The sequence below is a fragment of the Natrix helvetica genome, assembly GCF_964273705.1.
Source record: "Natrix helvetica genome assembly, chromosome: Z".
NCBI classification, from domain to species: Eukaryota; Metazoa; Chordata; class Lepidosauria; order Squamata; family Natricidae; genus Natrix; species Natrix helvetica.
This window is the reverse complement of record NC_138554.1, coordinates 33,072,122-33,085,063: the sequence shown is the minus strand read 5'-3', so window position 1 is coordinate 33,085,063 and position 12,942 is coordinate 33,072,122. Positions and strand designations below refer to the sequence as shown.

Genomic DNA, 12,942 nt, shown 5'->3' with positions numbered 1-12,942 from the left:
AGACTGTTTTGTTACTGGAAAGATACAGGTTGACAATGAAAGTTGATATTAAAAAAATAGTTAATTTTTTGTTGAGCAATAAGTAGGAATTTAGTAATTTTTAGATTGTTTTAGATTGTTATTAATGTTTATTTGTCAACAATTAAATAAATAACTATAATTAACAATAATAGAATGATAATGAATACAACTTAATGATATATATATATATATATATATATATATATATATATATATATATATATATATATATATATATATATATATATATATATATATATATATATATATATATATATATATATATATATATATATATATATATATATATATATATATATATATATATATATATATATATATGTTCTGGCAAACTAGTAAAAGAAATCTGGATATAAATTGCAAATTGCGACCTGGGAAAAAGACCTATAAACAAACTTTTATTTAGGTTTTGTCATAAAGGTGTATTGTTTTTTGGGTTTGACGAGAGGAGTTGGGATATAAATAGTAAATGATTTTTAGCCAATTATAATAACAACAAGGAAATGTCAATGGATATTGTTTAATAATATATACATGCACTGGTATTGGTAAAAGCAACTTGGATATAAATTCTAAACAGCAAATTGGGGAAAAAATGGGAGGAAGGCTTAGAAACTTTATTAATTGACTTTTACTCAGAATATGTCATAAAAATGTAATGTTATTGAAGGATTTTTTAAATAGCTAATGAAAGCCATTATGTGGTTGTGGAAGACAACTAGCAGTTTGAAAGAAGGTAAAATGTAGATAAATAGGTAACACTTCAGTAGGAAGGTAACAGTGTTCTGTGTTTCTCCACATGCTCTACATGGCAATGTCGTGCTGGCAACATGATTGCAGAAATGTCTTCAGACAATGATGTCTCCCTTGGCTAAGAAACAGAGATGAAGCCTATCCCCTAGTATCAGATAATATTGGATAGGAGAAACCTTTAACTTACTGAATTGAGTTATCTTTGCACAATTCTATTATTTAATAAGAAATCCTTTACATAAATTAAAAAAATGATCCATTTATATAGTTACTCCAACCAATTATATGAATCTAATGAAGCTGGGAATTTGCAGTTTTATAATCCAATACAAATGGAAAATATATTGTTTGAGGCAAGGATACTAATCAATTATTCCTTTTCTAATACAGCTTGGTTTCATTGTAAGTCCATGTTTCCTACTAATAGCTCTCTTTAAGGCATCTTTGACTTCCCTGTTTCTCAGGCAGTAAATGATAGGATTCAGCATGGGAGTGACTACTGTGTAAAACACAGATACTAGCTTATTGAAGATCACTGAATTGTTGGAAGTTTTTGATGTTGGACGAACATACATGAACATTAGTGTGCCATAGAAAATAGTAACTACAGCCAGATGGGAGCCACAAGTAGAAAAAGCCTTTTGCCGGCCTGTACTGGAGGGAATTTTCAAAATACTGACAATTATGAGGATGTAAGAGACTAAAATTAGAGAAAATGAACTAACAATGACACCAGTAGCTACAATGAAGTTGCACAATTCAGCTCCATGAGGATTTTCACAAGATAGTTTCAGTAAAGGTGACGCATCACAAAAGAAATGGTTGATCTCATTTGGTCCACAAAATGGCAATCTACAGAGAGCCACCAATGGAGGAATATTAATTAAGAAGGCACCAATCCAAGAACATGCAGCCATTTGATGGCACATTTTGTTATTCATGATATTTTGATATTGTAGAGGATTACATATGGCTAAATAGCGATCAAATGCCATGATTACCAAAATAAAACATTCAGCAGTGCCAAAAGAAATGAAAAAGTAGAGTTGGGTGACACAGCTAGTATAAGTGATAGGTTTGTTTTTTGTTAGGAAAATTTCTAGCATTTGGGGGATAATATTGGATGTGTACCATATCTCTAAGAAGGAGAAGTTGCTGAGGAAAAAGTACATGGGGGTATGGAGATGTCGATCAAAGTATACAATGCTGATAATGGTGAGGTGCCCACTCAAAGTCAATACATAAATGAACAAGCCAACAAAGAAGAGGAGAAACTGAAAGTTCTTCAGACTAGGGAAGCCCAAAATGATAAAATGAGTTACCATGGTTTTATTGCCAATCATCATATTTTCAACCTATAAAAAAAGAAGGAAAACAAAACCAGAAATATAAGATAAGACAATATTACAACAGATCAAAATGGAACTATCTGAGCATTCCTTTGCCATTAAATTGTGGTAACTTTGTGAAATGAAACAAATTTATACTTTAAATGCAATCATTTACTTTTAAACAGATTGTTGTAATACCAGAGAGAAAAGAAAATATGTCAGAAGCAGGAATGAGGAATAAAGTATAAAACAGCTTTCTTAGTGAGAGAAAATGCATAGATTATTATTATGCAATTGTATCACAACGGCCAGTTGTTTCTCCTGATTTGGCATTGATTACTAGTCGGGCCCCACCCAGGGGCCTAGGACGTCATAACGTATTTTAGTAATATATATTAGTGCAGATCCATGCAGTGCAACGTTTTGCATTTAACTGATGGTGATTTTATCAACTTTTAGCTGTTTTAAATGTAATTCCAGTGCTTTTGGAATAGCACCCAGTGTGCTGATTACCACTGGAATTACCACTGCTGGTTTGTGCCATAATCGTTGAATTTCGATTTTTAAGTCCTGGTATTGCACAATTTTTTCATGTTCCTTCTCGTTGACCCTGCTATCACCTGGTATTGCGATGTCTATGATTGTAACCTTATTTTTCTCAACCAGTGTGATGTCTGGTGTGTTATGTGCTAGTATTTTGTCTGTTTGTATACGAAAATCCCATAGGATCTTGACCATCTGATTTTCGGTGACTTTTTGAGGCCTATGTTCCCACCAGTTTGTTGTTCTTTAATATTATAATTTTTGCACAAGTTCCAGTGGATCATTTGTGCTACTGAATTGTGCCGCAATTTATAATCAGTCTGCGTGATTTTTTTACAGCAGCTGAGTATGTGGTCAACAGTTTCATCAGCCTCTTTGCAAAGTCTACATTTGGCATCATCAGAGGATTTTTCGATTTTGGCCTTAATGGCATTTGTTCGGATAGCTTGTTCTTGCGCAGCCAGGATTAGTGACTCTGTTTCTTTCTTTAATGTACCTGTTGTTAACCATAACCAAGTTTTTTCACTGTCCACTTTATCTTTTATTTTTTCCAGAAATTGACCATGCAATGCTTTGTTCTGCCAGCTCTCTATTCTTAATTTTATCACATCTTTTCTGTATTCTTGTTTCGTCTGTTGGGCCTTCAATAGATTTTTGTTCTTTACTTCGATTAATAGATGTTCTTGACTTTCTTTTAAATAATCAGCCAGTGCATGTTTTTCTTCTTCAACTATTTGCTTCACTTGTAATAATCCTCTCCACCTGATTTTCGGGGTAGGTATAGTCTATCAGTGTCACCGCGTGGATGTAAACTGTAGTGCATTGTCATTAGTTTCCTGGTTTTTCGGTCCAAAATATCCAAATCAGCTTGTGTCCAGTTAACTATACCAGCTGTGTATCTTATAACTGGTATTGCCCAGGTATTTATGGCCTTGATTGTATTTCCACCATTTAATTTAGATTTCAAAATTTTCCTAACTCTGTTGGTGTACTCTCCCCTGACAATAGTTTTTACTTCTCCATGTTTGATGTTATCCAACTTCAGAATGCCTAAGTATTTATAGGCTTCATTTTCATTGCATTTAATTAGTTGGCCATTGGGCATTTCAATTCCCTCATACGCCATGATTTTGCCCCTTTTTATGGATACAGTGGTGCATTTTTCCATGCCAAACTGCATTGAAATATCGGTGCTGAATACTTGGATTGTGTTTGTCAGTGATTGGATTTCTATTTCTGACTTACCATAGAGTTTCAAATCATCCATATATAATAAATGTGATTTTTTTTCAGCTTCTTTGGCTGTTTGGTAGCCTAATTTCATTTTTTAAAAGATTACCGATAGCGAGATCATCGTGATGATGAAGAGAAGAGGTGAAAGTGAATCACCCTGGAAAATTCCTCACCTGATATTAACCATTCCGTAGTTCTCATTCCCTACTGCCAACTCAGTTCTCCATTGTTTCATCGCCTTTTCAGTGAAGGAAGTAATATTTTTGCTAATGCCAGTTGTTTCTAAGAATTTTATGATCCAACTATGTGGCAATGAGTCAAATGCCTTTTTATAATCAATCCAGACAATATTCAAGTTTGTTTTTCTTTTCTTACAATTTTCTAATATCATTTTATCAATCAGGAGCTGATCTTTTGTGCCCCTGCTCCTTCTTTTATTGCCTTTTTGCTCTACTGGCAAGATGTTGTTTGTTTCTAAATAATCCATAATATTATCTGCAATAATGCCTGTGAGTAATTTGAAGATTGTTGGCAAGCATGTTATTGGTCTGTAGTTTTCAGGTATTGTTTCTTTAGTTGCGTCTTTCTGAATCAAGTATGTTTTTCCAGTTGTCAACCATTCATCAATTTGGCCATTTTGTAAAATTTCATTCAGTTGCCTGGCCAATATTGCATGGAAACTGGTCACATATTTGAGCCAGAAACCATGTAATTGGTCATTTCCAGGTGATGTCCAATTCTTTACTTTTTTTACTCGATTTTTGACCATCTCAGTTGTTATTTCTAATACTGCATTTGTTTGTTAGCAATGCTTTTCTCAAAGTCATGTATCCACTTTGCTTCCTTATTGTAGTCCTAGGTGCTTTGATTTTAATGCCTAGTTCATTAGTGACTATTACAGCTGCACTGTACATTAACTGATTCGTTTCCAAGATGGATCCCGATTCAATTGTTGAAAGCACTGCATTAACCATTTTCATGATAGGACCCAACATTTTCTTAGGGACAGTTTTTAATGATGGTAAACCTTGCCTTTCCTCACTAGCCAGAAAATGCTCCATGATCTTGTCCTTCAGTTCTTTTTGTTTTTGAATTGGTTCATCAGTTGGTTCAAAGATAACTGGTTCTGGTGGTAGTGTTGTTATTTCCTCTCTGACAGCTTCCTCTGCGAATTCTACTACTATTTCTTTAGTTGTGTCTTGAGTATCAGTTAATTCCTCTTGTGATGTTGTTGTTTTTTTGGTTTGCAATTTGCCTGAATTTCCTCAAGTTCAACTTTGCTAAACACTTTATTCCGTATAATAAATCGCCTTTGATCTGCTAGTCATTGTTCACTAACATTTAAATTTCAATATTGTTGTTTCCATAAATCATACATTCGCTTTAAGTAGCCCCTTTTTTGGGGCTCTGAGTTGCAATAACAGGCCATTATGGCACGGTTTTCATCTGCACTACATTTTTGACCTTTTGTTCACTGGTCCACTTGTAGCCCACTTGTCAACGGATGCCCAGGGACCTCAACATCTGCCGCGGCCCTTGTTAACCCGTGTGATGACCAATGCAGTATAGAATTTTTAGTCGTTTCTTTCACCATATTGTATGGGTTTGTGAGTTTTTATGGAGCCAGGTTGCCAACCTGACCCCAACCCTCCTCCTTTCTCATCCGGGCTTGGGACTGGCAATAGTGGAGTAGTAGTAGTAGTAGTTGTTGTTGTTGTTGTTGTTGTTGTTGTTGTTGTTGTTGTTGTTGTTATTATTATTATTATTATTATTATTATTATTATTATTATTATTATTATACAATTGTGTCACAGCGGCCAGTTGTTTCGCTGGATTTGGCATTGATTACTAGTTGGGCCCCACCCAGGGGCCTAGGACGTCGTAACGTATTTTCGTAATACACGTGCAGATACAAGTAGTGCAGCTTTTTGCATTAGACTGGTGGTGATTTTGTCAGGTTTTAACTGTTTTAAATGTAATTCCACTGCTTTTGGAATAGCAACCAGTGTGCTGATTACCACTGGAATTACCACTGCTGGTTTGTGCCATAATCGTTGAATTTCAATTTTTAAATCCTGCTATTTCACGATTTTTTCATGTTCCTTCTCGTCGACCCTGCTATCACCTGGTATTGCGATGTCTATGATTGTAACCTTATTTTTCTCAACCAGTGTGATGTCTGGTGTGTTATGTGCTACTATTTTGTCTGTTTGTATACAAAAATCCCATAGGATCTTGACCATCTGATTTTTGGTGACTTTTTCAGGCTTATTATTATTATACGATTGTATCACAGCGGCCAGTTGTTTTGCCGGATGTGGCATTGATTACTAGTCAGGCCCCACCCAGGGGCCTCGGACGTCATAACATATTTTTGTAATATACGTGCAGATCCAAGCAGTGCAGCTTTTTGCATTTGACTGATGGTGATTTTGTCAAGTTTTAACTGTTTTAAATGTAATTCCAGTGCTTTTGGAATGGCACCCAGTGTGCCGATTACCACTGGAATTATTATTATTATTGTTGTTGTTGTTGTTGTTGTTGTTGTTGTTGTTGTTGTTGAATTGATGCCAATTTATTCAGTAAGACTTTATACTAGTTTTTCCCTAGTTTTTTTCAATTACAATGCATTAGAAGAATCTTTTAAACTTGCAGAACAATTTTTTAAATATCATAGGGTGCTATGTTCAAATGTGTTTTCTTATTTGTGATCAAATAGACACTTGTCAATCAAAACATAGCATCCGGCCCTCTCAATTCCTGGAAAATAGATGGGGAAGGATTGGAGGTAGTGACAGATTTTATTTCCTGGGCTCCATGATCACCGCAGATGGGAACTGCAGCAAAGAAATTAAAAGACACTTGCTCCTGGGGAGGAAAGCTATGGCATATCTAGACAGCATGGTAAAAAGCAGAGACATCACCCTGCCAACAAAAGTGTGTATAGTCAAGGCTATGGTTTTCCAGTTGCAATGTATGGCTCTGAAAGTTGGACCATAAGAAAGGTTGAAAGCCAAAGAATTGAGGCCTTTGAATTATGGTGCTAGAGACGACTCCTGCAAGTACCTTGGATTGCAAGAAGATCAAACCAGTCAGTCCAAGAGGAGATCAACCCTGACTGCTCTTTAGAAGGCCAAATCCTGAAGAAGAAAATCAAATACTTTGGTCACCTAATGAGAAGAAAGGATTCACTGGAGAAGAACCTAATGCTGGGAAAATTGAGGGAAAAAGAAGGGGTATGACAAAGAATGAGGTGGCTGGATGGAGACACTGAAGCATTAGGCCTGAGGTTAAATGGACTCCAGAAGATGGTACAGGACAGAAAATTCTGGAGGAATGTTGTCCATGAGGTTGCAATGGGTCACAACTTCACAACTAACAACAACAACAAATAGACAATTCCACAATCAATATGACTTTTCTCTAAAATTCATATATGATTATGGAGCTAGATGAAATTATCTTCTGTGTCAGAAATCCTGGAGAAGGCTTTGTTTTCCCAAAGTGCTCTGAAGAAGGAATGGTAGAGGAAAAAATAATGAAACTAATTGTTTTGTATCTATATTTGACTGCACCATGTAGTCCCTAGGTTCCTGGTGTAAGGTCTAGATATTAAAATAGTGAATACAATAAATTTAAATTTTCATTTTTCACATTTTATAATGTACACATGAATTAAAATATAATATTATCAGAAATTTTGTCACCCTATGTTAATCCAGCCTGATCAGGCATATAATAGTGACAAGAATTTAGATGTCATTTGTCGATTGAAAATTCTATTTAAAGCAAATGTTATAATTGAAGGGCATATTCCACCTTGGAAAAAACTATAATGATTGAAACTAAAATATAAAAACTTAGATCATCTTTTGAGAAACTACCACAGTTAGGATCCTTCACAAATTTCATAGGTTTAGTTGTTGTTTGAAAAGGAAGTAAAATAAATATACTTTCCTATTCTCATATTCTGAAGGATATTTTGGAAAAATTGAAACTATAATTACTCATATGTCCCTTTCTGTATGTGTCTGTTTTCAATGTATTTATATTAATAAAATATATTTGCCATTTATATCTCAAAAAGAGGATTTAGTGAAATATGATTAATTTAAGCTTATAAGTGTTGCTTTAAACTTCAGATACCAGGGGATGAAATATCTGGAAACAGACTAATTTAAATTTTAAATTAAAAACACTTTTCTTGTATTTTCAAAATATGTTTGTGTTTTGAAGGATTTATAGATAAATATGAGCTATGTAAAGATTGTATAGCTGTGCATGTATATATGTACTGTATAATGTTTGATATCATGTATCTAATAGAATAATTCTGGAAAACAGAAATGATGCCATTTATATAAGAAGGAGAATTCTTAATCACGTCTCCTCCATCAATTACATGATATAATGATTAAGGTTTAAATCCAATGATTTATTTTACATGGTTAACCTTGGAATATAAATATCATTCTGCTTTTAAGCAGAGATAGTTTTATAGCCTCATAAAGATCTGAGGATACTTCTGAACTGTTGCCAAGATTCAGTAGAGTGGTGTTTTATTTTATGTTGGGAGATGAGACGTAATTATAGATTTTACATGAAGCTATATGACAAACGATTGCAAAAGCATCCAATGAATTCAACAGTTTAGCAAGATTTTACAGAAAATCTTATTTTCTCATAATAAGAACTCATAGTAATAGTTCTGAATGTTTCTCATTTGTTTCATTAGCCACAGTTGTTCTGTATGTTTTTAATGTAAGCAATTTCAGATTATTTTACTGAGGGTGTTAAAGAATGACAAATTCTTGTTAGAACACCCCTGATAGGATCTTAACAATGCTCCAGGGCTCAGATTCCAGTATCATATATGATCAATTTAAAAATCTCATTCATTTTGTAAAAAGGAAAAAAAGACACCCTTCAATGAATAGGATCCCAATAGCCTTGACTGAACAATTGATCTATAAGCCTTAAACAAGTTGCCATTCTTTTACCAATTCAATTTCAATCATATAAGCTATGAAAGGTTAAGCATGCCCTTATGACTCCATTGGCAAGACAATTTTATTGGCACAATTTTTTAGAAGAAATTTAGTATCTTCTTCTGATGCCTTTGTGCCTAAGGCACGTACAAAAATCATGTATTCTTGTTTCTATTCCAGTTTAATCATTACATATACTGGATTTCAAGCATACTTTACTATGAATAAAAACATGTTCTTCCTGGATACTATTGATTTATAGTTCAACCTTCATAGAAAGAGCTTTTTAATATAAGACTTACCTGTCTTGAATCCTAAATGGCCTGAAATTCCACTTTACATTTTTCTTTATTTCAAAGTTATTTCTATGAAAAAAAATGTATAGAAGTAAAACTATATTGAATATTGATGGAAGGCAACTGGAGAACTCAAGACACCCAGAGCTCCTAAATAAATATTCTTTCTTCATAAACAGTGATAATTAAAAATGATGCTCCAGGGAACAGTATGTAATATACTTCTTCTTCATTCCATTAAAATGAAAGCCATGTAGTAAATATTACAAGTTCCACTTAAATCTCTGTGGGAGTTAAAGATTTTCTATAGCTCTAGAGAACTAATTTATCAAAATAGAACGTTGTACAATTTAAGAAATTTAGGATATTATTTCCCCTATATTAAATGCATCAAGCAAGAATCCCATGCAAATAGGATTTTCAATCAGGAAGTCCAATTACATATATACAGTTATATGCACACAAATATTTTTTTTCTGAAATGCAATCTCCTGGATATCTCAAATTTGAAAATCAATCCCTTGTTATCACAAACCGAACATGGCAAAAGTTCTCTTTACCAACTTAATTTGAACAGTGTCTATATAAATATGGATAGTTTGCTTTTTGTTTTTAAGTTATTAAATAATATACTATGAATCAATATTCAATGAAGCAATATTATGGTTCATATACTATAACTATAGTGGCGAACCTATAGCATGTATGCCACAGGTGGCACACAGAGCCATCTCTGCAGGCACATGAGCCGTTGCCCTAGGTCAGCTCCACCATGCAAGTATGCACACCTCCTGCCAGCCAGCTGATTTTCAGGTTGATGAAGAGAAGTGTGCGCATGCGTGGTGGCAGTGGTGGCAGAGTTCCCCCCACACCCTCTTTTGGGCCTAGCCTCCTGGGACCAAGAATGGGCCATGGCCTGATAGCCCATTTTTGGTCCCATGTGTCTTCAGTGAGGCTTGTTAGGCCCAAAACTGGGCATGGGGGACACGTGTGCATGCACTGGGAGGCGAGGAGAGCACAGGCACACAAATAGGGGTGGGGAAGTGCGGGGATCTCACGTGCATGCAGAGAGGGGAGAATGTGGGGGGAGTGCATGCATGCTTGGGGCACGGGGCATTACATTATGGATGTGGACATGCATGCGCACATATTTGGCACCCAAGGAAAGAAAAGTTTAGCCATCACTGTACTATAACATCATTTTGAGGCAGCAGAAGGAGACCGCACCTATATTAGCCAGTCAACCTTTAAGTATAGTAAGCCCCTGCTCTCCATAAGACGATTAATCTGATAGGCAAGTCATCATATTAATTGACTTATGATATCTCTTCCTTCAGGCTTGTTACAAATTTTATTGGAATATGTTGCAATCAGCTTCTATGGAAAGACACAGGAAACCAATGTCTGCGTAAGATACAATGCACCGGAAAAAACATATTAATAGATAATGGCATGTCTGGCTGCTGATATATAACTTTTTCACTCCCTTTCCTGTAACTTTACTGTAACCTTACAAAATGCAACTTTCTGTACTTTCTGTAAAATGTACATTTTGACTACAAACAAATATGGAAAGTATACTCCTCTTTTGCTGACGAACAAATATCTGTGTGAACGCCCCCACTCCAGGAGGGTATAAAACTCCTGTCCTGAACAAAGCCAGGACAGTTCAGATGTTGGTGTGTGAACACGCTGAACTCAGATGCATCAATAAACCTGTTTTCACTTGCATCTTTGTGGTCTCACATCCAGTCTTTGGCGTGCATTAAGGTGTAGGCCCCAATCCGCTGCTACATTTATGGTGACTGCAGCAGGACTGTGAGGGGTCTTGGGACCCTCTGGAGTGTCCACCCTAGTGTTGGGGCCCGGCTGGTCCAAGGGAACTTCCCTGGCACCAATGGACCCTTGTTCTGAGGGACTTCCTAGGGACCGAGGGCTCCGGCATCAGCGGCTGACAACTCCAAGAACTACTGACGAAGGACCAGAGACCAGGAATTCAGAACGCCGGCTGGCCGGGATGAGGGGACCCAGACAGGCAAGGATTGCGGGACCCCCCCTCCCCTGAAAGTAGAACTGGACTCATCCATGAGCTGGACCAGTACGCCCGGACTCCTTGTCGAGCCGGAGGCATGGCCTGATCCCCTGACGCTTACTGAACAGGTACCTCTGGGAGGGTTGTTTTAAGCACAAATGCTCTGTGAGGCTATTGTGTTCCCTATGGTGGCCATGGTTATCCGGTACCCTGGGCCAGTAGCAAGTGTGTGTAATAAAAGGATGTGTGTGCGACGTTCGCAGTTCCCATTGGTGACCGTGGTTATCCGGCTCCCTGGGTCGAATGTGTGTTTGTTTGCCACATTATCTGTTTTTGTCTGGTGCCCCGGGAGGAGGATGGGTGGTAGTGAGAGTGTTCCCCTGACCCCACTCCAATATATGTTAAATCATTTCAAAGCAGAATATATGTCCCAGGACTATAGCATTGAGTGGAGTAGGCACAATCTTATAAAATTTTGTGAATCAGAATGGCCCACCTTTGGCTTTGGGTGGTCCCCTACATTTTCAAATTTAAAATGGGGACACCCCCAGTCTTGTTATCAATTTGATCTCAATGACTGCACCTTCGGACTGCAACATCCCCGCGTCTACAAATGGTGCAATGGTTCCGAAGGTATAGTCTGCTGCTTAGCCCAAGCTCCAAGCCTGGAGTATTGTAGGCCTTGCATGACAGAGTCCAGGGTTGGTAGCCAGATTGTAAAAACCTTAGTGTATCACATCCAAGCCCCGCCAGATTGTATTCCTCAGTTTAAAACATGTGTAGCCAATGGCACCATATATACTTATTGCCTACAACATAACAATCTTGTTTGCTTTCAGCCAGAAACCCCAGTACGCCTCATTGTCACTGTATGGGCAGGCCTAGGTTTGACCAGAGATCCGAAACACTCTCTTCTCTATTTCTTTTCTTCAACAGTGGCTCTAAAGCAACGGAACCACCCCATTAGTGTGACGGTCGATTTTTGTAAGGCCATGGATAAAGTGGCCTACACCACCTGTGGCAGTGGGGCCTGGAGAGAGGTGTACAAGTACAACCATAAGTATATGTGTATGAGGAGTCTGGATTTGAGAAACGGGGACCCAGATCAATTCTATCCCTGTGGAGGCATGGCTTGTACAAGATGGGTGTGTGTATGTGATTATACAGGGGTGGGTATCTGGGATGCACTTACCTTTCCAATATCTGCAATATCCCTGAAACTAACAAGGTCTCTTTCTCTATAGATCGGAATCACCCTCCGCAGGTTAGTTATGGGATTGGTATTGAGGGGTCAGGAAGGGATCCATCCACATACATCACGATTAAGGTCCAAACCATACGAGATGGGGAAGTAAAATCCCTGGATTGGTCAGTATACGATAACCTTCAGGAGTTGGAAACACCCCTCCCCCTCAGCACGAAGGCAGTAAACCTTTTTGTGGAGATGGCTGAGGAAGTAGCCAAAACTCTGACAGTTAAAAATTGCTTTGTAATTAACATGGGAGAGCAATGGCCATGGGAAGCATTGGAAGCCATCCGGAGGTGTATAACAACATTTCGAGAAGTGGAAACATCAGCCACAGGATTGACCCATCTGGAATAGTGTGGATCCTCACTACTAATTTGATAGGTAGAAACTGTTTTGCTAGGAATGGCTCATACTCAGTCGGCCATCTAATTTGTCTGGGAACATGGTATGTTGCCTATACAAAGTGGGATTCACC

The 12,942-nt window shown here is 37.1% G+C and overlaps 1 protein-coding gene across 1 annotated transcript; it reads right to left on the bottom strand.

Annotated features, from left to right (window-relative positions):
• Window positions 1–1,157: 1,157 nt before the first annotated feature.
• Window positions 1,158–2,120, bottom strand: LOC309401461 (olfactory receptor 6B2-like; the record flags this gene model as incomplete). Its single annotated transcript, XM_081970526.1, has 1 exon — window positions 1,158–2,120. The coding sequence occupies one exon, from the start codon at window positions 2,118–2,120 to the stop codon at window positions 1,158–1,160; it is 963 nt and encodes a 320-aa protein (XP_081826652.1).
• Window positions 2,121–12,942: the final 10,822 nt, after the last annotated feature.